The sequence below is a fragment of the Rhinolophus sinicus genome, chromosome 14 (assembly GCF_057876585.1).
Source record: "Rhinolophus sinicus isolate RSI-liver-muscle chromosome 14, RSI-T2T, whole genome shotgun sequence".
Taxonomy (NCBI): Eukaryota; Metazoa; Chordata; class Mammalia; order Chiroptera; family Rhinolophidae; genus Rhinolophus; species Rhinolophus sinicus.
In genome coordinates this window covers 24907391-24934872 of record NC_142514.1, presented here as the reverse complement: position 1 = coordinate 24934872, position 27482 = coordinate 24907391, and the positions used below count along the sequence as shown (strand labels likewise).

The window sequence follows — 27482 nt, the reverse complement described above, 5'->3', positions numbered from 1 at the left end:
AAAAATTCATAGAGACAGAAAGTAGAATGATGGTTGCCTAAGGTGAGAGAGGAATGGGGAGTTATTGTTTAACAGGTACACAGTTTCAGTTAGGCATGATGAAAAAGTTCTGGAGATGGATAGTGGTGATGGTTGTACAACAGTGTGAATGTACTTAATGCCACTGAACTGTATACTTGTTAAAATGGTAAATTTTATGTTATATATATTATACCATAAAATTCTGATACATGCTACAACATAGAGAAAACTTGATGATATTATGCTAAGTGAAATAAGCTCAAAACAAAAGGACAAATATTGTACGACTGTACTTATATGAGTTACCTAGAATGGGGAAGCTCATAGAAACAGAAAGTAGAATAGAGACTACAAGAGCTTGGTGGGAAGAGGAATTATTGTTTAAGGGGGACAGAGTTTCTGTTTGGGAATATGAAAAAGTTCTGGAAATGGACCCTGGTGATGGAAATAGATAATGGATAAGTGGTAATTCACAACGATGTGAATACACTTAAAGCCACTGAATTGTGTGGCTAAAAATAGTTTAAATGGTAAAGTTTGTTATATATATATTTTACCACACATACATACAAAAACTTGTTAAAAAAATAGTTAACCCAGGAACACTCCCATGAAAATAGTACATCAGAAAGAATGAAAACTATAATCAAAATTTGACACCAAATGACTGACTTAAGAAGCCATCACCTTTACAAACGTAGAGATCCCAGCGCTCAGACAAAAGAAGGCAAGACTATAGGAGAAGCTGAAATATAGGTAGCAGCACTCAGGAAACAAAACTTAAATTAAAAAAGTGTCAAGTGATGACAGAGCTTTTCTATGAGAAAAACAAATGGGATGAAGGTTATAAAGTGGCTGTTTTTAAAAATAAAAATTCCAGAATGATTTAACACTTCAAAATATGTGAGTGGTAATTTGATTTATAAGTAAACATTAAACAATTAAATGATTTTTTTTTTTAAAGTGGAAGAGAAATACTTTCTCAGACAAATAAAAACTAAGGGGATTTGTTGACAGTAGACTTGCCTTTCAAGATGTGATAAAAGAAGTTTTTCAGAGAAAAGGAAAATTAATATAGGTCAGAAATTCAGATCTATATATAGAAAGGAAGATTAGAGAAGAATAAGTAAAGGTAAAACAAATTATTGCTTTCTTATTCTTAATTGACTGGATAACCGTTTAAAATAATAACAGCAACAATGTATTGGGTGGCTATAGCTTATGACTAAGTGAAATGAGTGCAAGCAATGCTATAAGGAACAGGAGAGCGGAATTAAGAATACTTTGTTATAAGTTATGTACACTACCTGTGAAATGGTATAGAATTATTTGACAGAAGACTTAGATTAGTTGTAAATATATAATGCAAACTCTAAGGCAATGCCTAAAAAATTTTTAAGAGTAAGTATGCTGAAAGAAGAGAAAATGGAATAACATAAACTGCTCAATTAAAACTAGAAAAGGCAGAAAAAGAGAAAAAAGATTAAAAAAAATAAGAACCAACTACAGGTTGCCTACAAAAAACCAAGTTTAAATATAAGGACACAGATTAAAAACAAAGCGATACAGGAAGATACATATACTATGCTAATATCAAATAAAAGAAAACTGGAGTAGCTATAGTAGTTTCACACAAAGCAAACTTCAGAAGTAGGAAAATTACCAGGGATAAAGAGGGGCATTACATAATGATAAAAAGATCACTTCTCCAAGAAGACAGAACAATCCTGAACATATATGCACCTAACAAAAGAACGCCAAAATAAGTGAAGCAAAAATTGATAAAATTCAAGGAGAAATAGACAAATCCACTACTATAGTAGAGATTTCAACATACTTTTCTCGGTAATTGACAGATCCAGCAGGTAGAAGATCAGTAAGAATAGAATTAATTTGAACAACACCATCAATCAACTGAATATAAGAGATATTTATAGAATACTCCATCCAATAACAGCAGAATACATTCTTCCCAAGTTCGCATGGAACATTCAGCACAATAGATCACATTCTGGTCCAAAAACATATCTTAATAAATTTAAAAGAATAGAAATCATACATAATATAGTTTTAGATCACCATAGAATTAAACTAGAAATCAATAATGGAAAGATGACTGGGAAATCCCAAAATACTTGTACATTAAATGACATAATTCTATGTAACACATGGATTAAAGAAGTCTTGAGAAATTTAAAAATATTTTGATCTAAATGAAAATGAAATATAACTAATCAAAATTTGTGGGATGCAGTGAAAGCAGTGCTTAAAGGTAAATTTATAGCCTTGAATGCATATATTAGAAAAGAAGATCTAAAATCAATAACCTATGTTTCCACCTTAGGAAAACAGAAACAGAACACTATAGATCTAAAACAAGCAGAAGGAAAGAAAATGTTATTAGAGCAGAAATCAGTTAAATTGAGAATAAGAAATTAATAGAGAAAATCAACAAACCAAAAACCTGCTTCTTTGAATAGATCAATGAATTTGATAAAACTCTAGCCAAACCAAAAAAAAAAAAAGATACAAATTATTAACATCAGAAATGAAAAAGGTGTCATCGCTTTTGGTCCCATGGACATTTAAAAGATAATAAAATAATATTATGAACAACTCTAGGTCCACAAATTTGAGAATTTATAAAAAGTGGACCAATTCCTTGAATGACACTATCAAACTCACACAGCAGAAATAGATAATCTGAACAGGCCTGTTATCTATTAAAGAAATTGAATCAATAATTAATAACCTTTCAAAAAAATATATCAGGCTCAGATGATTTCACTGGTGAATTCTACCAAACATTTAAGGAAAAAATGATACCAATTCTCTATAATCTCTTAGAATACAGAAGCAGAGGGAATACTCCATAACTTATTCTAGGAGACCAACATTACCCTAATACCAAAACCAAATAAAGACATTACAAGAAAGCAAAATTACAGATCAATATTTCTCATGAACATAAATGCAAAAATCCTTAAAAAAATTAGCAAATTGAATACAACAATATATAAGAATTATACATCATGATCAAGTGGAATTGAGTATATCCCAAGTATGCAAGGTTGGGTTTCAACATTTGAAAATCAATTAATGCAATCAATCACAGTAAGAGACTAAAGAAGAAAAATCATATGATCATATCAATAGATACAGAAAAAACAAATGGCAAATTCCATCATGCATTCATAATAAAAACTCTCAGCAAACTAGGATTAGAGGGGGACTTCTTCAACTTCGTAAAAAACAATTACAGAAAACCTATAGCTAACATCATGCTTACTGCTGAGAAACTAGATTCTTTCCCCTAAGATCAGGAACAATGCAAGGATGTCTCCTTTGATCACTCCTATTCAACATCATATTGAAAGTCCTTGCTAATACAAGGAAAAGGATATAAAAGTATATAGATTTGGAAGAAAGAAATAAAACTATTTTTGTTCACAGAGGACATGATTGTCTATGTAGAAAAATCCCAAAGAACTGACCAAAAGTCTGGAACCAACAGGTGATTATAGCAAGGTTGCAGGATACAAAGTAAATATACAAAAGTCAAACTGCTTTCCTAAATACCAAAATAAACAACTGGAATTTTAAATTAAAAATACAATACCATTTACATTAACACCAAAAGAAAAAAAAAATTATTAATACTTAGGTATAAATCTAACAGTGTATAAAGGATCTATATGAGGAAAACTCTAAAATTCTGTAAAAGAAATCAAAGAAGCTCTAAACAGAGATAGTCCATGTCCAAGTATTGGAAGACTTAACGTTAAGATGTCAGTTCTTCCCAGGTTGATCTATAGATTCAACGTAATCCCAATAAAAATCTGAGTAATTTATTTCATGGATACTGACAAACTAAGTCTAAAGTTTATAAGGGAGACAAAAGACCCAGAATAGCTAACACAATAGTGAAGAAGAAAAAAGTCAGGGAACTGACACTACCTGACGTCAAGACTTACTATAAAGTATAAAGCTACATTAATCAAGACAGCGTGGTGTTAGCAAATTAACAGACATACAGACCAATGGAACAAAATAAAGAGCCCCAAAATAGACTCACATAAATATAGTCAATCAATCTTTGACAAAGTAGCAAAGGTAATTTAATGGAAAAAGGCAGTCTTTCCAACAAAATGCTGCTGGAACAACTAGACAGCCATGAATCTAGACACAGATTTCACACCTTTCACAAAAATTAACTCAAAATGGGTTATAATCTATATATAAAAAGCAAAACTATAAAACTACTAGAAGATAACACACACAAAAAAAACTTGGTGGGGGGGTGACTATTGGCTCAGTGGTTAGAGCACGGTGCTCATAACACCAAGGTTGCCGGTTCGAGTCCCACATGCGCCAGTGAGCTGTACCCTCCACAACTGGATAGAAAGCAACGACTTGACTTGGAGCTGAGCTGTGCCCTTCACAACTAAATTGAAAAACAATGATTTGACATTCTGGAAAAATGTTATGTGTCATTAAGGAATTGCAAATGAAAACAACAAGATACTACCACACACCTATAAGAATGGCTAAAAAAAAAAAAGAAAAAAAGTGACAGTACCAAATGCTAGGGAGGATGCAGAGCAATAGCTGTCTTTCATTGCTGGTGAGAACACAAAATGGTACAGCCACTTTGGAAGACAATTTGGCAATCTCACCATTTGATACAGCAATTATGCTCCTAGCTCTTTACCCAATTGAGTAGGAAACTTATGGTCACACAAAAACCTGCACATGAATGTTGATAGCAGCATTATTCATAATTGCCAAAACTAGAAGCAATGAAGATGTCCTTTAATAGGTAAATGAATAACAGGCCATACTACATCCATACAATGAAATATTCAGCAATAAAAAGAAACTTATTAAGCCATAAAAAGACATGGAGGAATCTTAAATGTTTTATAAGATAATTTGACCCTTTGTTTTTTATGTCCTGTGTCTATTTTTCAGTTGTTTGTTCTTTCTTTACTAATTTATAAATTATTTCAGTTTGAAATCTTCTGTATTTTATTGCAAATTTAAAAATAACTTTTGAATTTTATAACACTCATTCTTAATCATTGCATAATATTTCATCAACATCCTATAATTTATTGTTTAAAACCAGTTCTTAGTTTTTTAATATCACAGATATCATTACAAAAATTTTGTGCGTAGAGATTTTTCTATAATGTGAATTCTTTCCTTTGAACACATTTTTGGAATGGAAATACTGAATCACAGACTAAAAAATACATTTTTATACTTTTTACAAATTTTTTTTAATTTTTATATTTTTTATGGGAAGGATATTATCATTTATACTGCCATCAGCAATGTATTAAAATGCTAGACTCACTGCATACTCACAAGCACTAGGTATTACAATATTTTAATATATTTGTTAATATAGTAGCATAAATTTTTTCCTTTTATTAATTTGTACTTGAACTACCCGTGAAAACCAACATTTTCTCATATATTTATTTGTTTTGCTTTTTCTTGAGAAACTTTAGTTTATATTCTTTTCTTATTAATCTAAATGAATATAAGAATTTTTTCCTTTGTTGAACACAATAACAGGTCTATATGAATGTTTTAACTAATAATAAACTAACCCAGTATTGTCTGCATTTGCTGCAAATATTGCCTCCTTTCTATTGTTTTCCTTTTAATTTTAGTTATACATTTGTGACATACAAAAATTTTAATTTTTATGCAGTGAATTCTTCTATAATTTCTAAGCTTAACTGATTATACTCCATTTAGTAGTTTGAAAATTACACTTTGTGTTTTTCCATGATTTAATGATTTATATTTAACTTACTATTCTCACAAAACTTTGTTTACCATAATAACAGCTAATATTTACTGGGTGTTTCCTGTATGACAGGTGCTATTCTAGGTCTTCTACATATATAAATTTATTTAATCCTCACAACTACCTTGTATGGATTAGGTATTAACAGTATCTCAATTTCACAGGAGGAAACTAAGGTTTAAGTAATTCAGCCAGATCACACAGGTAGTTCACCTGGCAGTATCTGGGTATTAAGTAGCATAGTCTAACTCCAGAACCATAGCCTGACGCCATAACCACTATATTACAGTGATAATCAAGTTATCTCAATGACATTTTTAATAATAATTAAACTCTTAACCATTGTTTGGTAATGCCTGCTTTATCCAAATCCTTTTCACAGGGTCTCTTCTTGGATCATTTAGTTTGCCTTACTGATTTGTCTTTTTAAAGTAGCAATACACAGTTTTAAATTCTGTAAACTACAAAATACATTTTAATGTTTGAAAGTTTCAGAATATGTTTTGGCATCATTCTAAAAGGAATATCAAGTACTTGAGGAAAAATGCGATTTTAAGCTGTCCTTACCATACACTGGCGTCTTCCCTGGCAGAATGACGATAATGAGCTGCAGCCCAGAGTAGGTGTTCTTGAGATGCCGGAACATGGGCTCCACGCTGTCTGCCCCCTGCGCATATTTGCAGAAGCAAGGCTGGCCCTGGATGGGCATCCCCGCATCTTTAGAAATCTTACGCAGCTGGTCCGTGAAACCCCTAGAAGGAGAAATCATTAAAAATAAGACCTTTGTCTAGGGTCAACACCTACAGTGGTAATGGAAAGTTTGGGAAAGGAATGGAGAATGAAGCAAAGATTTATGTGCTCCATGCAGAGGTCACCAGACTACTGATGATAAGGGCAATGTGGGTCAGTAATCTATTTCGCAAGCGAATATTACTAATAGTTATGTGGCATCTTGTAGTTTACTGAGGGTTTTAGTAAAAGAGTGTGCTGGTTAAGAGCTCAGCTCTAGAGGTAGCATGACAGATTCTAATCCTAGTTCTGTTACTTACTAGTTATGAAATTTTAGGCAAAAGTTTTCAGTTTCTCTCATTAGTAAAACGATTACTTCTAGTATAGGGGTGGTGTGATGATTAAATGAGATAATACATGCAAAGCACTTAGCATACTACTCAAGACATGGTTAAGAGCTTGATAAATTTAAGCTACTGTATATTTTCTAATCAGATCATGACAAGATTCATAAGAAAGTGGTAGGTCAGGTATTATTCCCATTTTATAGATCAGGAAACAGTTTCAGGCACATTAAGTATTTGGCTAAGGTCAAATGGTTAGGTAAATGGCAGAATGGACTCTGACCTAGTCCAGAATTTCTTACCACAATAATTTCAAACTAGGATAGCAGGAAAGATTGTGTCCTCAGAAAATTTTTTTAAAAAACGTATGAAAACAACATTTAAAAACAAATGGAGCAGGTAGCACTTAATGTACTTTATCCACAGTGAAAAAAAGAGAAGACTAAAAATTTCATATTTGAACAAAATTTTGCATTTAGCCTAGGATAAATGAGTAATAACACCAAGGTTTAACAATTACTTTACTTGTTTTTAAAACAAATAAGGTCCTAAGTCAAGGATTTGAGTTATCTTTGATCAAAACCACTGATTCCCTTAGCACAGAGATGAAGTTTGTAAGAATTCCCTTTTCCTTTTTCTTGTTAGTGTTTAATTCAAGAAGTATAAAGGTGAGTATTTTCAGTCAGCCTGAACAAGAGCCATGAGCAAATGATTATGAAACTTCTACCAAGCCATGAAAAACAAATGGCAAATGAAAAGAATAAACTTGAAAAACAATTGGAGGTTTTTCCTTTAGTCTCTGGAGGTCAAGTAAAATAACTGTAGTGTTATAATAAACTGCCCTTGTGACATTTTACTTGAAAGCAGGGGGGTAAAATTTTGGAGGAAAAAAATATTAAGTGAACCTTAATACATTTAGAGATTTGGAGCTAATAAAAAGGAGTGAACAAAATTAAATAGAAAAAAATCTTTATTTCTTACAAAAGGAGGTAAGGCAAATTCTGAGTAAATTGGTCTCTAAATCACTCAAGAACTATTCATTATGGGCAAACTGTATAGGATCTATTTGTAGAGATTTAAATAAGACAATAATTTTCTTAAGAAAATTAGATTCTAGAGGGGAGATAAGAAATTTGCACAATTATAACACAATTCTATTTTATACAGAAAGTGACAAGTGCAAATAGAGAGCATATTAAAAAACTATTATATCTAGAGTTAAAAGAGACTATTTCCAGCATCACAAATCACAGAAGATTGGGTAGTATTTAGATGACTAGACAACGGAAAAAGGTATTTTCAATAAGGCGCAACATGAGTGGAAATGGAAAAAATGCCAGGGGTTCCTCGGAATACTTCCTATGCTTCTTATGTCCAGAGTATGAGAAAAGGAAGAAAGGATTTAAGAGGCAGGTGAAAGATTTTTAAATGTCATACTAATTTTTAATGTCATTATTTGTCAAAGAGAAGCCTAGAAGATTTTGAGTGGGGGAAGTCACAAGTGGAGCCAGTACTCTTTTAGGATAGCACAGCATTTCAAACAAGAGTGACAAAGGAAGCCCTCCAGACTGCCAAAAACCCAGATTTGACAGTCCCAAAGGGAAGGAGATAGAGAAGAAAAGAAGCCCACATGATAAAAAAGAACCAGGAAGGCAAGAACAGAGAGAATGTCAAGAAGGTAGACAATTACATCTAATGCTGCACAACTTTGAGAAAAATAATGGCTGAGAAGAGACTATTAGAATTGATTAGCAGCATAAAGAGAATGGAGAGATCTTCCAGAAACCAGTTTTAGCAGAGCACTAAGATTTCAAGGAAGGAGAGAGAAGAGAAACCTGGAAGCCTGAGAGAATAAATTAGGTGAATTGAAAATTGAAGATTTTTGTTTGTTTGTTTATTTTAAATTTAAACAGAAGATTGTGGAGCACTTACATGTTGAAGGAAAGAATCTGAGGAAGAGGGATAATGGTGGAGATACAGGCCATATTTTGGAAAGGAAGGTAGTGGAAATGAGTTAAACCACTCTTTCAAGGAACTCCGTTGAGAAATAAGGATCTTATTTAATTTTCACCCAGTAAATAGGTACGATTATTTCTATTTTAAAATGGTGAAAAACTGAAACATAATGAGATTAAATAAATTATCCACAGGAATAAAGCTCGGAAGTGGCGCAGTTGGGAATTAAACCTAACCCATTTGCCATCAAAAGCCAATTATGTTCCTGCTATATCCCACATATGCTAGTCTATTAGGAGGCCTAGAAGAATGAATCGGTGCCTTTACTATGACTAACAAATTCAGGAATCTTCAACAGAAAATTGAGAAGAAACATATTTAAAGGTTCAGTGATTAAATATACTTCATATTGAAGGAAGTCTGGCCAGAACATTAGCTGAGCAATTTAAAATTGAAATACAAAATTTGAACAAACACAAAAAGGTTCCAAAGCCAAACTAATGACAAGCCTTACTTCAGTATTTCTTCTCTGCACTGCCTCTGTGTGGCAAAACAAGCTATGGCCCACATTTTGATTTCCACTCCCGTGTGGAATTGTTTCCCTCGCATGTCCCACACTCCATGGCTTGGTGTTGCTACTGTACGATTCTATAGAAAAAGGACAAAGACAAATATGGCAAAAAAGAACAAACACTTAACGTACAGTTTATTTCAGTAAGCTGATATATATCTATATCTGATCTTTTACATGGAATAGGTTGTTCTCAATCAATACTTATATTTTTATCATAGAAAAACCAAAATTCTACCAAGCTCAGGCAAAGACACCTTGAAACTGAAAAAATATTGTTGGAACAATCAAACATTTTTTAAATTCCAGACTTAGCTAGGATGCCCCTCTTTCCATACATAGGAACCGAATGTTTATATATAAAAGAACTATCAGAGGTTTTACCCGTCCTCCATACTGGAGCATAGGTGCTGGAAGTACGCGTCCGGTTACATGGGCCATTTCATCCCGAACTTTAAATTGAAACTCCTGAACAAATGGATCTGTTTCATAATTTGCACTTCTTACCTATGAACAGAAAGTTTGAAGTTACTTTCAAAATTCCCCCAAATCCCCTGCTTTACTTATTAGAATTCTCTATATTTTTTCCTTCACTGTCAATAATGTTTGACAATAGGTCTAGTTCATGGTGCCCTAAGTATAGAGCAGAGAATCTTAACCTGGGGACCACAGATCATGAATGGATTGTAGGAAGTCTGTAAACCTCTTGGTAATTTCTAGAAAATTTAAATATATTAGGTTAAATAAGAAATTTCAATTATTTCTGACTCATGAAAAAGGTAATTCTATATAATTAAACCTAATATATTCTGGGGAGGGTAGTCTAGAGATTGCAAAAGAAAGAAATGCCTGACCTAAAAAAAAGTGAAGAATCTCTAATAAGAGGATCCAGACATATACTGTTAAAATTTAGTTTACGTAGAGCTTGATAGCAAATATTCTTAATCTTAAGGCTTTTTTCCCCCTAATTACTTGATTTACAATTGAATCATTTCTGGTATTTTAGTGTACCTTTGCAGTAAGTTTACAAAGAATAACAACAACTTCTATTTCCTAAGACTTGCTGTGTGATGTGCCGGGTTTTATAATTAATTTTCACACTAGCCTTGTAATTACAAAAGTAAGTCTTTTATAAACTTTATTTTACAGAGGATGAAGCTAAAACTTAGTAAAGTGAAATGACTGGCCTAAAAACCATATAGCTAAACAAGTGATAGAGAATCTGAAATCGTGTGTGTTCTGATTCCAGAGTTCCTACTCTCAATCACTGCACTAGCCTTCCAAGTGCTATAATTATAATACAGAATAGTAACAGTAAGTGGAGAAGCTAGACTTTGAACTCTGTTAGATTCCAAGGCCTGGACTTTAAACCACTGTATATCTAATACTGCCTCTCTGACCAGAAAAGCTGTAATAAATTAGTAGTAGTTACTGAGATGTTATAGAGAGTGACAGGTTCTAGTCTCTTAAAGCTTTCAAAATCATGTCATAGTAGATCAGAGAAAAATCCATGATGAGAATCAGCCTGTATTTTCCCAATTAAATATCATGTAATAATTTTCATTCACTCCTTATAAAACTATAAAGAAAAAAAAGGTCTTTTTTTTTTTCTGTGATGGCTTACAAAATGAAAGCCAGTTCGGTAACCCTTTTCCAACAACCTTTAAAATTCCTTCTGAAAGTGTTAAGTTATTTTAGGTAATATTCATATTTTCAGACTTTTTTCTCTTCACTTGGGCAATTTAAATGATATTAATGAGCATAAGATAAGATCCAGGTACCTTTTATTTTTCATTTTGCCTGATCCCACTAGTTTTAAAAAGTCATATAACTCTTCTTTCCTCTCCATTTAAAACAATGATATAGATTAGAAACCCTACATGGTTAGAGCTGTCTTTTATTTCTTTATTTATCCTATAGTCGCCAGTCTAATACTGGGGGCTAAAGCAACCCTACTCTGAGTGGTAAGTCTCTCACTATTGATACTCATTGACTTTTCTTCCTTTTCCCCTCTTTCAGGTGGGAGGCAATAAAGTTTCAGTTCACTAAACTGAAACTTCAGTTCTGAGAGAATCTGGTCTGTATCTAATGAAAGAGTTTGGGATTAAATTAGAAGGCTCTAACCTTTCTCATAGACCCCACTGAGGTTTACCCCTAGAATGCTACTCTTTACTTTTGTGATCCCTTTTAATTCTGATAGTCTATGAAATGGTAATAAGGTATGAGTGAATAAGGACATGGTTCTTTAGTAGTTCACTCCAATATATTTTGAATTCCCACTTCGAGGGTTAAGTACTAACCAATCTGCTAATTTCCTCTTGTCTATCTGGTGCAGATCTTGCTGTTGCTTTGATCATAGTGGAAGTCTGATTGTCCGTTAGCTTCTTGATACATCGTTGTCCTGCCACAATATTACAGACCTACAAATGGAAAAAAGTTTTGTCTACATGTATACATCTTTTTTTAACTCTAGTGCCAATTACATGTGAAATTAAAATTTAAAATCTGTCATTAAATTGTTTTTTAATATCACATTAAGTAAAAAAGTAGTAAACAATACTTCTTTATACTATGATTATATTTAGGTAAAATGTACACTGAATAAAAAGGCTGATGTGTACCAAAATACTAACAGTGGTAACATTTAGAGTGGTAAGATTGTGGATAAATTTTTTTCCATATTATTTTATTACTGAAAATTTATAGAGTAAAATAAAATTTTAAAAGAGTTAAATCTCCAAAATAAATGTGAGAATATGCAGTTAAAAGACCCCGACAGAATGATGAATAAGAGGATATTAACAAGCAGCTTAAACACATTACTTCTAGTGGCAGGTATGTATGTTTCTGCTCCTGCCCCACTTGCAGACAGGGAAGGTGTGGGTACTTCAGCTGAAGAGTATACTTTTCTCTGAAATACTGTGCTACTGTTCTCTCCACAGTTTGGCCATTTTCTAACTGCAAAGGAAAGCTGGAAAAGAAAAGTATACATTAACAACTTGTATATCATTACAAGCCAGAAAACTCCCAATCCACTAACTACAGCAAGCTGCCTCACATCATTTCTGCTGACAAACACCAGCTTTTCTTACGTTTGATGACTGGCAGGCCTTCTCGTTACATTACAAACACGGTATTTCCGTCTCATTGTTCCACAATGAGTCACTTCAACCTTCAGACCTGTTCCCAACAAGAAAAACTGAGGTTATAGAACTGTCATATGTAAAATATTTATAAAGCCTCTTCACTACGATAAACTCAAATTCTAAATAGACAGAACATCTGTGATACAGGCAATGTGATATTAACAAAGTATTTCATATATAACATTGCAAATAATGGTTATAATCACCATAGACCTAACTCCAAAACTTTTCACTATCCTATCAAGTTCTACACATTAAAAAATAGTATCATAAAACTGGCAAAGCCTGTAGATCAAGGGACAAAGTTCTCCATTAATAAAAAACTTGTTTATAATAAATTTAGGTATGTATGCTAGGAGAGGGAAGGAGGAATCAAAGAGGAGTTGCAATAATTCTCAAGATATTCTATAACCTTCAAAGTATGTGATATTTGAATAGCCCAGTCACCACATACTGAGTGAACATCAGAATTTCATAAAACTCAAGAAGAAAATCCTTCAAAGATTTTTAAAGCAGGGAGAAAAAAAAATTCCCAGGCCCATTTAACAGAAGTAGAGCGACAATTTTGCTGAAGTATAACACAGTGATACAGCTCTTTTACTACTGACTATTAGAAATCAGATGCAACCGAAATAATTCCCAGATAAGGTGATTCCCTTTTTTATGGAATCACTGACTCCCTTTGAGAATCTCATGAAAGCAATAAGCTCTCAGAAAAATGCATGTACACACAGTTTAACATATGATTTTGTATGTTCCTGGATCCCTGAAGCCTATCTGTGGACTCTAGGTGTTTGAGGTTCCCAGGCCTGCTTTAGAAGGTGAAGCAATGGACTTTTAAATCATTGGCTAAAATTCTTTGGGATGAATTTTCTTAAGCAGTGCTGTCCAAGAGAGTTTTCTGAGATGATGGAATGTTCTGTGTCTGTGCTAATACGGTAATCACTACCAATATATGTTACTAAGTACAGTGTGTGGCTAGTGTGACTAAGGAACTGAAAATTTAATTTTAACTAGTTTAAATTTCAATATCTACATATGGCTAGTGGCTACTGTATTGGCCAGTACAGTCTTGGAACTACCTAGAGAGGGGTTAACAAACAGATATAGTGGCTATGGCTCACAGATAAGCAACTCTATTTCTATGGACTACAGTCCAAAGGAGGAAAATCTAAAAAGGGTAGATGGAGGACAACTTTTAGTTCCCTGATAGTATTTATAGTTACTACTTTTGTATTATTTCTCTCTCATATCTGTGACTCCTATAGTGCAGTGGTTCTTAAGCAGAGGTGATTTTGCCCTCCAGGGAACATTTGGTAATGTCCGGAGACATTTTTGATAGTCACAACTGAGGGGTGCTACTGGCATCTAGTGAATGGTAGATTTAGGGATGGTTCGATCCAGGGATGCTGCTAAATACGCTACTGTACACAGGGCAGTACTGCTTCCCACCTCCGACCACAACAAAGAATTATCCAGCCCAAAATATCAATAGTAACAAGGCTGAGAAATCCTGCTACAGTATAACTTATTTTCCTATGCAATTAACTACAGAACCAAACACAAAGTTCATTCATAGTAATATTTTCTTCTGATATATCAGCACAAATTAAGATGTTAAATGAACACAGTGTCTGTATCAGATTGGTATGGGTTTTTCTTGAGTACCCCTAATTGAATCAGTGAGAAATAGTTTTTTAGTAACTCTCTTTAGAAAACTAAAATTTCAGATCAATTAGAGCATTTGCTATGCCTCTACATTATAAAGGAGACTAGAAAATAAAATACTATCAAGGGAAGGCCTTATAAGAAGGAAATACTAACAATATGAAGTAAATAAGATGTAAAAATATTGTGTTTAGGGGGAAACACAATAGAAAATTTAAAACAAATTTTTGTTATCTTACACCACTTAGCAATTTGTTCTCAAGTCTTCCCCTTGGATTAAACAAAATTATTAGTAAGGTTCTATAAGCCTACTACATTAAGTTTTTATCAAAAATAAATTGGTACTCTTATATACAAGTAGTACTTTACCATATACTTCCCTCAATATTTCTGCTCTTTAACTATGATGAATTAGTGTACAAAGAAACCACCCTAGTATTTAGGAAAAATGTTCAACTGGAATCAAATGAGTACACTAAGGAAATTTATTCATTATAGCACACTTTGTATCACTATTTAACAGTTTTCATCCAATTCCTCATGTGAGCTAAAAATTAAACCCAAATATATAGCACAGAACACAACTTTGATTTGAGTTACTGTGGTAGGAATACATGATGTACCACCTTAAAGGTCCCTGTTTAATAAAAAAGCCTTCTTGACTTTCAATAGAGGAAAAACTCATCAGTCAATTAGAGCCAATGCAGATTTTTCTACCTCATATCTAGGATCATAGGTTCCTAAGGATTAGACCCAAATCCAGGGGTAAGTAAAAAGTTGAAATTTTAAAAAATGGACTAAAATAATTCTCTGCCCAGGTCCCTCCCCAAACCCTCCACCCAACCAAAATAAAAAAATAAAAAAAATTGGCTTTAATAAATCAAATATTTAACCTATAAACTTGGCTTTACCTTCACTATAACATCAACTTTATAATGCTTTCTAGTCATTTTTTCAGTCATTTCTTTGGGCCCCTGAGCAGTTGAAGTTAAGATCGAGTCCATGCTCTTCGGGCAGCAGGTGAATCCTTGTTCTGTACATCTTGTATTTTCTGTGATAAAGTGGTGATATGAGTTGATTGCATAGTTACCGTAAAATAATGTAAGTGACTTCATGATATCAGAGGTGGTAACTAAGCAGCAACTCCACTGGAAACCATAGCATTTAGATGATCACATATTAATGGTGGGTAATGCACTACCTCCCAACAATGCTAATTGTGCAGTTAATACAGATTATGAAAGGATAATGGTATGGTTGCAATAAGTAATACATAACATTTTCTTATTCTGGCACTTCAGTTACTTGAGATAAATGAATGCTTATTTTCAAAGCAGGAAGGGTTTTCCTTATAATGTTTTACTACAATGACTATTTCTTTCCTGGATATTAAACAGCAAAGAATGAATGATTACTGGAGCAAGCAGAATGTAACCAGTTCTGAAGTAACAATGTTTTTGAAATAAGCTTTCTACTTTTAACAACATTATAGAAGCATTTGCCCATGAGATACTCTTATACCTTCAATGAGTAAGGGAAAGTATTAATAAAAAATTAACTGGTAACAATATTAATTCTATTACTTGGTACTTCTTTCATTGAAATACTACCTAAAATGTTATGGTAATGAATTTAATGTAACATTTTATAATTGATCTATATTTTACTGATAATGTTACATGAATAAATTTTAATCAAAATTTTTTTTCAATAAAAGTTTGTTATACCCATGCATTTTATAGTTAAGTTGTTCCAAATGCTAATTAATTCACCTTTTATCTCTTTGGTGAATTTTACCCGATGCGAATCAGTCAGAGGTCTTGGTTGCTCATCAATATTATGAATGTCAAGAACTTCACACATGAACTGAATTACAGGTTGTGCTTTGTAGAAGGCAGTGGCAGAAACTAAGAAGAAAAACACAAATAGTACCAATTAACGTTTCCTTAAAAAAATTGAGAAACTTGATCTCAGCTTCTATAATGAAATAATTATAGTTAAAATTATCCTCTATGTATACTTACATACATATAAAAATATGTCCAAAATTAAACAATTTCAATTTGACCTCTGCTTGACTGAAAGACAGGCACAAGAACAGAAAAGCTAAACAGTACAGATTTTATAATCTATCTCTTTCACCATCGGTTACTGAATCATTCCATTCTCTACTACATGCACAGAGAAGTGTTTGCGGTGTGAGACAAGGCCTGTAAGGGGACAAAGAAGGTCTGAGCCCCTTAGCAGATGACAAGGTTATGTATTATTTCTTAAACAAAGCTTTCTATGCCACCCCAGACTATCAATCTATTCTAGTGAGAGTTTTCCCTGTCTTGTACAGATTTGAAGAGACAGTGGTAAGAAATGTTATTCGTGTTAATCCAAGCTATAGGTAGTAACAGTGAGGGGTGTCTGCCCAATACTATCTAGCTACAGTTGGCATTTTTCTAACAGTCAACCAGTATGATTTCTTAATTTTGGGTTTTAGAACCAGAAGATCTTCACTAACGGTTAGTAGATCACCATGACACATTTCTTAATCACATACTTATGACTGCTATTATGTGCTATAAAGACACGGGGGATACCATGAAAAGTAAAACCCAAATAGACAAAAAGCTACATGCTATGTTACTTTTATACTTAAAAAGCATGCCCACTGTCTGCTAAGTGTTAATTTTTTATGTGGTGCTCTTTCTCTCCCTCTACTTGGTGTAGGATTATATGTCCTCCACAAAATATCCCTCACCTCTGGAAGGATATTTATCAAGGCATCAATGTAGTTATCTCAGGATGTGTGTGGGTGGTGAGGCTACTGTGCATATTTTTTATTTTCTTTTTTAATTTTACCTTTAAATCTTCATTTTTATAGTGAGCACATATGACCTTTTCCTTTATTACAGAAATAATATACGAATGAAGTCTCATCATAAAAAATTCAAATAATATAGATGATACTGAGTAAAGACTTCCTCCAGTATCCAGGTAACCACTGCCGGTATGTATGTATGTATGTGTGTATATATATATATGTATGTGTATATTCTGTTATTTTATTATGCACTTACAGAGATAAAATGTACATATAACTTTTTTTACATGCGATCAGATAATAAATGTTCTATGACATTTTATTATTTTTTAAATTAATGATATATCTTAGAGATCTTTCCATGTCGTAACATTGTTTTCAATGACTTCATCTTATTCCACTCTATGGGTGCATAATAATTAAGTAAATATATACTCCCTTCCCCCCTTAATGACAAGAACACAAATGGTAAAACATTAGAAACACTATTCTGGGCACTGATTTCTTTTTTCTCAGTATGTATATTAAAGATAGATCTGTATGTACTGGAATTACCGGGGGTGCCAAAAAATGTATGCACATGGTTTGTACTCATCTTTTGTTATCAGTATATATTGAGTATTATAATTTTAATAGAGTTTTCTCCTTTCTTAAAATGTGTATACATTTTTTTGGCATCCTCTGTATATCGTTCTTTTTCATAGTACATCTCATTGCATGGATGTACTTCATGTCCTTAACGATGGACAGTTATGTTGTTTTTTTTTTACTAGTACAAAAAATATTCCAGTGAACGTCCTTGTGTGTGTGTACATGCAGGTGTGCAAGCATACACACATCCATGAGTACTTCTATAGCACTTCTGAAGATTTAAGAGGAATCAATACACATTGCTAAACTTCCATCCAAATAAACTTTACAAACACCTCCACGATTTCCAATTTAAAAAAAGAGAGACTGATAAGATTGTATTAGTAGTCTGGGTATATTGTCCAAATCCATAATAGTTTTTAAAATGTATACATTATATTCTTCCATTAAACATGTGATAATATTGTCGTGCATTAAGAGAAGGCTGGCAGGATACATACCAAATAAGCACACGTTGTTTCTGGGCTAATTTTTAAAAAGTAAATAGATAAAGGAAAATAAATATACGGTAAGTAACATGCTTATTTTGCCATTCCTTTAAGCCTACAGGTAAATTTTCTTCACTGGATTACTATAATACAGGAATTCACAACTAATGTGTTTTACATCACAGAGTTGAAACCACTAAACAAACATTATTTATCCTGTTTAACATTATTTCCCGTACTATTTATCCCACTATGCTTCTCATCATTTTAGTGTTTACCATCCTCTTTATTGGAATGTGGACATCTGAGGTGACAATTAAACTTAGTGGAAAAAAAGCTCTTACAAAAGATGGGTTGAAATCAGTGAGCATAGTTGAATTAGGTATGAATTTCAGTCAGCAAAGATCTGCTTCTCCACCCTAGTTAAATCCTTAACATTTTATAAACCTACATACATATGCATTTTATTCCTTCCACTTTCACAAATTAGCTAATTTTAATATTTATATCAAATATTTTTAAAAATCTAACAAAATATACCACATTAATGCGTTAACAGGAAATAAGTATACAGTCATTTCCATAGATCATGCCACTCCCTCTTCCCCAAATTAGATAAAATTCACCCCTATAGCTACTATTTTTACTATACCAGGACTAGAAAGGAACTTTCTTAATTTGATAAAAGTTATCTACCAAAAATCTATGGTGAATTCAACTTCAGTTAATAGGAAGTCCTAGCTACTATGGTAATTTAAGTTAAAAGAAATAAAAGGTAAAGAGATTAGCAAGAAACAAATTTATTATTCTCCACAATATGACTGCCTAAACAGAAAACCCAATAATCTATACATAAATTATAGCATTAGTAAGAGAGTTCAGCAAGGTTGCCAGATTTAAGATCAATGTAGGAAAAGAAATTATATTCTTATATATTAGCAACCAACTTAAAAAGTGATGGAAAAAAACACACACTTAAAATCACAAGAAAAACCATGAAGCACTTGGGATGAAATCCAAACAAAAGATGTATAAGACCTACAGAAGTAACAGGTATCTTTACTATTGAAAGACATTATAGAAAATCTAAATAAATGGAATAATATACCCAATGCATGTAAATTATCCCCAAGTTAATCTGCAAATTCAAAACAATTTCAATCAAAATACCAACAGGCTATAACCTCCTCAACCTCTGGAACTTAAGAAGCTGATATTGAAATTAACATGAAAGAGCAATGAAACCTGAATAGCCAGTACAATTTTTAAGAATAAGGTCTGTCCTATTACTCATCAAGATTTGTTATAATTCAAGTCAAGAGACTGTGGGGACAGACACATAGACCAGCCATGTAGACTTGAAAGCCTACCTCATATAAGAAAAACAAATTCCTATTTAAAGAACTAAGTATGAAAAGAAAAGCAAAGTTTAGAGGACTTATAGAATATTGTGATCTTGGAGGTAAGAATTTCTTAAACAAGATACAAAATTACAAACTATTAAAACTATAAGAAAAAATATACCACAAACAAAGCTAAAAAAACAAGCAGGCTATAAATTGGTAGAGAATATGTGTAATAGGTATAATAAATGATTAGCATCTAAAATATTTAATGAGCTCCTACAAATTAAGATAAAACAATAAAAGTGGTAAAAGATATGAACAGGCATTTTATAGAAGAGAAAAATCTAAATGTCAAAAAAAATTTCCCCTAATTTTCTTGTTTGTAATTAAGGTAATATACATAAAAACAATACTGAGCTATCATTTTACACCAGTCAAGATGCGTAAAAAATTTCAAGGCCTATAACACACAAACTATCAATAAACCAATGGAAGAATGAAAGCTCTCATACTGATTGTAGGAATATAAACTGACAGGAAAGCAAATGGAAATATATGGTAAATTTGAAGATGTGCATAATTTTTAAATCAGCAATTCCACTGTATTGGAATATATACTCTAGAAAAATTCCAAATCTGCAAAAGGAGACATGAATAAGAATGTTTATTGTAGCAGTTTTTAATAGCAAAAAGAATGCAAACAACCTAACTATCCATCAATTGAATGGATAAATTTGTAGTATATACATACAATTAAAGTGAATGGGCAGGTGCTAGATATCAGATAAATAAAATCAAGAAATAAAGCACAGATATTACTTGAGAGGTTAGTGGAACTGAGATATTATCAACAAGTTAGATTGTTAGTATCTAGCTATGTATAAATACAACCACGGGAAAATAATTACCAAAATTGACTAGATCTAGAATACCAGTGGGATAGTCTTTCAATTCATGAACATAGCCTATCTCTAAATTCATTAAAATATTGTTAAGGTTTTGTAACATACTCTATAACTCTATCTTTCAATAGATTAATAATTTTTGTTGCTGTTGGAAATGTATCCTTTTTTGTTACTTTTTAACTGTTGCATGTTTGTTTTTTAAAACTAGGTTTATTTTCTTCTTTTCATGGGTAGCAGTGTTAGAGTGAAAAAAGATAGGCTTGGAAATAAAATAGATTTAAATTTTAATCCTAGATCCAGCACTTACTACTTACGATTTCTCTGAATTTCGATTTGTTCATCTGTAAAATTAGAAAAATACCTGCTATTCACAGCCATGAGGGCGGAGATTCAATGCAAGGTCCCTACTTGTGCCTAGAGCATGAGAGGAACTCAACAGAACTCCTTCTCTCATTTTTGAAGAATTGCCTTCTCATGTCTTTTGCTCACTGATCTACTGAGATCTTAATTTAGACAAAATCATTTGTCAATGTAAACTCCTTGAAGAGGTTATAAGGGAGAATGCTACGTGAAAAAGAGATCAGGATTCTGAAGCTTGCTCTTCACTGCGTCAAAACCAAAAATGTTTGTTAGGACATAGCTAAAAATAACAGATGTGAAAAAAGAATATAACAAATGTTTCCCATATTTAAAATATTAGGTTGATGCACAAGTAATTGCGGTTTTTGCAATCATTTTTAACCTTTTAAACTGCACTTTTGCACCAATCTAATAACTAGAACTACATGTACCAAATGAGTCTAGGTTCAAACGAATAGTATAAAACAAAGTAGTAATTAACGTTGGATCCAGGCAAAACATAACCACAATTATACTCTAGTGTTGTACATATAATATACTACCTCTTGGGGCACATGGTATGGCTGTTATCTGCCTCAATCTTACAGGTTTACTTCCATGGCTCTGAGGGTATAAGAACACAAATTAAGACCACTGTTTACACAATGCCTTTTTAGGGTAATCATTTGTGAGAATTTCAGAGTCCATATTAAACATCTTTGCATCTCCTCTTTTATCACCAGGCAAAACATTAACAAGTAATAGTACTCAGAAGATACTAATATAGGTTTATTTTTTCTATTTTTAATGTATCAGATATCTACTAAAGTGTCTAAAACATGAACGTGCCACTTAACAAATTATAAAGTGAATATTATATAACCAGCATTCAAATCAAGAACTAAATATTGGGCCGACCCGGTGGCTCAGGCGGTTAGAGCTCCGTGCTCCTAACTCCGAAGGCTGCCGGTTCGATTCCCACATGGGCCAGTGGGCTCTCAACCACAAGGCTGCCAGTTCAATTCCTCGAGTCCCGCAAGGGATGGTGGGCTCTGCCCCCTGCAACTAAGATTGAACACGGCACCTTGAGCTGAGCTGCCTCCCGGATGGCTCAGTTGTTGGTTGGAGCGCGGGCTCTCAACCACAAGGTTGCCAGTTCAATTCCTCGACTCCCGCAAGGGATGGTGGGCAGCGCCCCCTGCAATTAAAATTGAACACGGCACCTTGAGCTGAGCTGCCGCTGAGCTCCCGGATGGCTCAGTTGGTTGGGGCCTGTCCTCTCAACCACAAGGTTGCCGGTTCGACTCCCGCAAGGGATGGTGGGCTGTGCCCCCTGCAACTAGCAACGGCAACTGGACCTGGAGCTGAGCTGCGCCCTCCACAACTAAGACTGAAAGAACAACTTGAAGCTGAACAGAACCCTCCACAACTAAGACTGAAAGGACAACAATTTGACCATTGTTCCCCAATAAAAGTCCTGTTCCCCTTCCCCCAATAAAATCTTAAAAAAAAAAAAAAAAAAAAAAAAAAAAAAAAAAAAAAGAACTAAATATTGCCAGTATCCTAGAAACCTCTGCCCAAGCGCCTACCCAACCGTAACTTCCTCTTTCCTCTAAAAGTAACCAAAACCCTGGATTTTATGGTAATTACTTCCTTTTCTTTATAGATTTACAATATAAGTACAGATTCTTAAATACCAGTTTAGTTTTCCTAGTTCTTGAATTTTATGTAACTGGAAACATAAAGCATGTAATCTTTGAGACTGTTGTTCTAACTCATCTATATTAATTAAATGTAACTAGTGTCTTCATTTTCACTGCTCTGCCTAATACTGTTAAAGAAATACACAATTTATCCCTTCTAATGTTGGTGGATGCTTGTTTTGGTCCTTTCCTTTGGTTGCTAGAATGACATCATTAACACTCTTATAGATGGTTTTTCTTTTTTAATTAAACTTTTACTTAAGTGTGTTTTTCCAGGACCCATCAGCTCCAAGTAAAGTAGTTGTTTCAATCTAATTGTGGAGGGTGCAGCTCACAGCGGCCCCTGTGGGGATCGAACCGGCAACCTCATTGCTAAGAGCAACGCATTCTAACCAACTGAGCTAACAGGCCACAGCCTAGTGGTCTTTTTTAATGCACACATACATACAAATTTTTTTGGTAGAAAAGGCTGTATCTGGGAGAATTGTTGAGTCATGATGGATGTGTATCTCTAACTTTTCTAGACGATGCCAAACACTTCCAAAGTGGTTTTAAGAACTGACCCTCATAAACAGTGTGTAAGTCACTATTGTGCCAAATTCTCACCAACTGTTAGTATTGTTAGACTTGAATTTTAGAATTTCTGGTGGATGTGTAGTGATATCTGTATTTGAGGTATAATTTCCATACAAAATGCATTTTAAGTGTAAAGTTCAATGATTTTGACAAATGTATACATCTATGCTATTACCTTCCCATTTAAGACAGAACATTTCCATCACCCCAGAAAGCACTTTCCTGCCCCTATGAAATCAGTCCCTCCCATATCTGCCTCCCAAACCACCACTTATCTGATTCCTTTCATAATAGATTAACTGGTTCCAGAATTTCATATAAAATGGATATATACTGTATATGCAATTTTGTTTGCCTGGCTTCTTTTGCACATCTTAGCTGAAATTCATCCACTCCATTGTATAAATTAGTTCTTTTTAATTGCTGGGTAGTATTTCATTGCATGAATAGATCACAATTTGTTTCTCCAGTCGCTTGTTGGACATTTAGGTTTTTCCAGTTTCTACTTATTATGAACATGTGCCCATACACGCACAAATATTTTTATCAACCTATTTTTCATTTCTCTTGGAGAAAGACCTAGGAATTGAACTGGTGGGTCACATGACAAGAGAATGTTTAACTTTAAAAAAGAATCTGCCAAAATATTTTTCAAAGTGATTGTACAACTTTACACTCCTACCATTTCCAGTTGTTCCACATCCTTGCAAACACTTGGTATTACCAGTCTTTTTAATTTAGCAAATCTATTGGGTGTGAAGTGATATCTCATTGTGGTTCTTATTGGCATTTTCCAGTGACCAATGATAATTAGCATCTTCTCAAGTGCTTATTGGCCATTCATTTATCTTTTGTGAAGCATCTGCTTTTGGCCACTTTTTAAAATTATCTGAGTTATGTATTTTTCATATATTCTGGACACAAATCTTTTGTTCAGGTGTTTTGCAAATGTTGTCTCCCAGCAGTAGCTTGCCCTTTCATCTTAACAGTGTTCTTAAGACAGGGTTTTCATTTAGATGAGGTTTCCAATATATTAAGAAACCTTTGCCTACTCCAAAGATACAAACATTTTTCCCTTTTTCTTAGCACTTTGTTTTAGCTTTTATAATTTGGGTTGTGATAACTTTGAATTAAGTTTTGAGTATGGTGTGAAATAAGGGTTAATGTTGATTTTTTTTTTCATACAAATACCCAGTTCTAGCATCACTAGAGAGGACCTCATTGAATTATGTTGGCCCCTTTGTTGCATATCAACCAACCACACGAGTGGGTCTATTTTTGTAGCTATTCTAATTGCTTCCCAGCCTTTTGGCTAAGATCAAATGTACTATTTGTAGCTATTCTATAACTTGATTTATATGTCCATCTTTACCCCAGTATCATAGTTCTGATTACTATAGTTTTAAAGTATACCTTGAAATCAGGTACTATATGTCCTCCAACGCTGTTTTTGCTATTCTAGGTTCTTTGCATTTTCATACAGATCTTAAGAATCAGCTTGTCAATTTATATTTTTAGAAAGCCTGATGAGACTTTTGAGTCTATAGATCAATTTGGGGAGAATGAACATCGTAACAATTTGAATCTTCTGGTCCAAAAATGTATCTATTTATATCTTTCTCAGGAATGCTTTGTAGCTTTCAGTGTACAGGCTTTGCACTCCTTTCTCTAAATGTATTCCTAAATCTATTTTTTTCATATTGTTATTAATGGTACATACTTTTTCATTTTCCCAACTGTTGATGCTAGTATTTCCTGTTACATTGCTAATATTAATTTTTGTACATGCAACTTATATCTTGTAACCTTGTTAAATTCATCTATTAATTCTAATAGTTTTTTTTCTTTTTTGTAGATTCCTTAGGACTTTTTTACAGATAATTATGTCTTTTGCAAACAGAGATAGTTTTATTTTTCCTTTACAATATTATGACTTTTTTTTTCTTGCCTCATTGCACTGGTTTGGACCTCTAGCACAATGTCGAATAGAAGTAATGAGAGCAAGTGTCCTTGCCTTGTTCTTGATCTTGGGATAAAAGCATTCAATGTTTTCACCATTTAGTATGATGATGCCTATATATTTTTGTAGATGCTCTGATCAGGTTCAGGAAGTTTCCTTTTATTGCTAGTTTGCTGTAAATTTTTAGCCGGAGAATGTAAAAATGTGTCAAATGATTCTTCTGCTGAGAGGATTATAGTGTTTTTTCCCTCAGGTGTATCAGAGGTATATTAGCCTCATAAAACGGAGTTGAAAAGCCTTTCCTCCTCTTCTGTTTTCTTCTGAAAGAATTTGTGAAAGATTGGTATTATTTTTTTTCTTTTAATGTTAAATAAAATTCACCAGTGAAATCATTTGGGACTGGTGGTTTTTTGTTGTTGTTAGAATTATGAATTCAATTTCCTTAATAGATACAAGGTTATTCTGATTTCTCTTTGAGTCAAATTTTATAAAGTTGTGTTTAAGTTATTAAATTGTTATAAAGTTTTTCGTAACATTTCCTAATTAATCTTTCAATTTTGAAGGATCTTTAGTAACACCCCCTTTCATTCCTGACACTAGTAATTGTTTTTCTATTTTTCTTCATTAGTGTTGCTAGGAGTTTATTAATTTTATTAGTATTTCACAAAGAACCACCTTTTGGCCTCATTCATTTTCTGTACTGTTTGTTTTCTATTTTAATTTTTGCTCTGATCTTTCTTACCTTCTACTTACTTTGAATATATATAATGTGTTCATTTTCTAGTTTAAGACAAAAACTTTGTGTGATAGCCAGCCTCCAAGATGGTCCCTAATAAATCTTGCCTCGTGGGATTAGAACCTTTGTGTAAGACTCTTCTACACTGAATAGAACTGACCTGTGTAACCAATAGGATATTACAAAAATGGCAGCATGTAACTTTATATCATCACAGCTTCTGCCCTGCTCTGTTAGATTACTTGCTCCAGAGAAAGTTAGGCACGACGTTATGAAGACACTGAACCAGCTCTATTAAGAGGTCCACATAACAAGAAACTAGGTCTCCAGCACAAACTTATTACCAATTTTGAATTTTACAGATGAAAAATAACAATCATTAATTTAAACATTTATTAAGTACCTACTAGATCAGGGAATCCTTTATGGGTTGGAATTTAGAGAGGAAACAGACAAAGCCTCTGTCTTGTAAGAACAGATCCTGGGTTAAGATGGAAGATTAACCACAAAGAACTCATTTCATCCTTCCCCAACTCCATTGTAACTACGGCAAGGAATTTAAAAAAAAAAGAAAGAAAAAAAGACATAACTCTAGAAGAAGAAAACAGGAAATGCATCAATATTTTAGAACATGAAAAGCAAGTGAAGGAGTTATAACTGATAGAGCAGATCCAAGAAAATAAAATCCCAAGCCAGCTATGGTGGGCAGGATAAGAACCAACTGCATTTACACTATAAAATCCTCAAAAGACATAAGAAGTGGCAGTACTACGTACCCATGAAACTGGTGACAGAAAGATGCGGCTGGTGCGGAAGAACAGAGGAAAGCTGTTTTGAGAACAGGTAAAGTCCTAGATCTTGTCTAGCTCCACACTGCTGAACTGCCTCCTCAACCCTGCATAAGTCTGGAGGTTTATTCTCTGGACAAAGTAAAAGGCTCTTTGGAGGGAGGATATCAAGTACAATTGAGGGTACAGGACAGTAGCAAAAACAAGGGATTAAATGACTATAAATATTAAATGCTGAATGCAGACATTCCCCAAGCCAGAATCCCCAACCTGGCTTCCAGAATGCAAGCAATCATACTGTTACCCGTTAGGCAGAAGTCTGGAAGACTCATGGTTGGGTAACTTGATCAGTCAAAAAGCGAGACATAAGTGTTCTAATGTTCTAAGTTCCTCCGTATCAGACCACTGAAATCATCCAAAGATGAAGCTCAAGATCAACAGGCCCTATTGAAGCATTCCCAGCTTCTAGTCAAGTGTTTATACTCCCAATAAATCATGAGTAAATAATCAAGGATACTACATATTTGAGGAAAATCTCTAAAAGGAAAGTGAGAGATCAAAAAAACAAAAATAAATAAATTTGGAGGAAGCATAAGCATGTGCACGAAAAAGAAACACCAAAATTATTCTCAGTGAGCTAAGAGAGGATACTGCATCTATGAAACAAGAATAGTACACTATAATAAAATGACAATCAGAACATAAAAGAGAATTATTAGAAATTAAAAACATAATAGCCGAAATGAAAAAGTGAATGGAGGATAGGAAGATGAAGTTGAGGAAAATTTCCAGAAAGTAAAGCAAAACAAGGGAAACAAAGACAATGGATATACACTTAAAATGGGTCAATTTTATAGTATATAAATTAAACCTCACTAAAGCCATTTAAAAAATGGAGTACTACTTTCAAATTTTTGAATGAAAATTATCTCCAATATAGAAACCCAGACAAACTATAATCGTGTTTGTTGATACATTTTCT

At 33.3% G+C, this 27482-nt stretch overlaps 1 protein-coding gene across 8 annotated transcripts in view; it reads right to left on the bottom strand.

Annotated features, from left to right (window-relative positions):
• LOC109444829 (argonaute RISC catalytic component 3) overlaps positions 1-27482 on the bottom strand; it is a 98982-nt gene that overhangs the window by 15002 nt on the left and 56498 nt on the right. For all 8 annotated transcript variants that reach the window (XM_074334390.2, XM_019726510.3, XM_019726513.3 and 5 more), the window contains 7 exons: positions 16029-16163; positions 12535-12622; positions 12266-12413; positions 11743-11862; positions 9827-9949; positions 9386-9519; positions 6410-6594 (listed from right to left, as the gene is read on the bottom strand). In XM_074334390.2, the coding sequence (XP_074190491.1) occupies positions 6410-6594; positions 9386-9519; positions 9827-9949; positions 11743-11862; positions 12266-12413; positions 12535-12622; positions 16029-16163 (933 nt within the window). The remainder of the gene's footprint in view (positions 1-6409; positions 6595-9385; positions 9520-9826; positions 9950-11742; positions 11863-12265; positions 12414-12534; positions 12623-16028; positions 16164-27482) is intronic.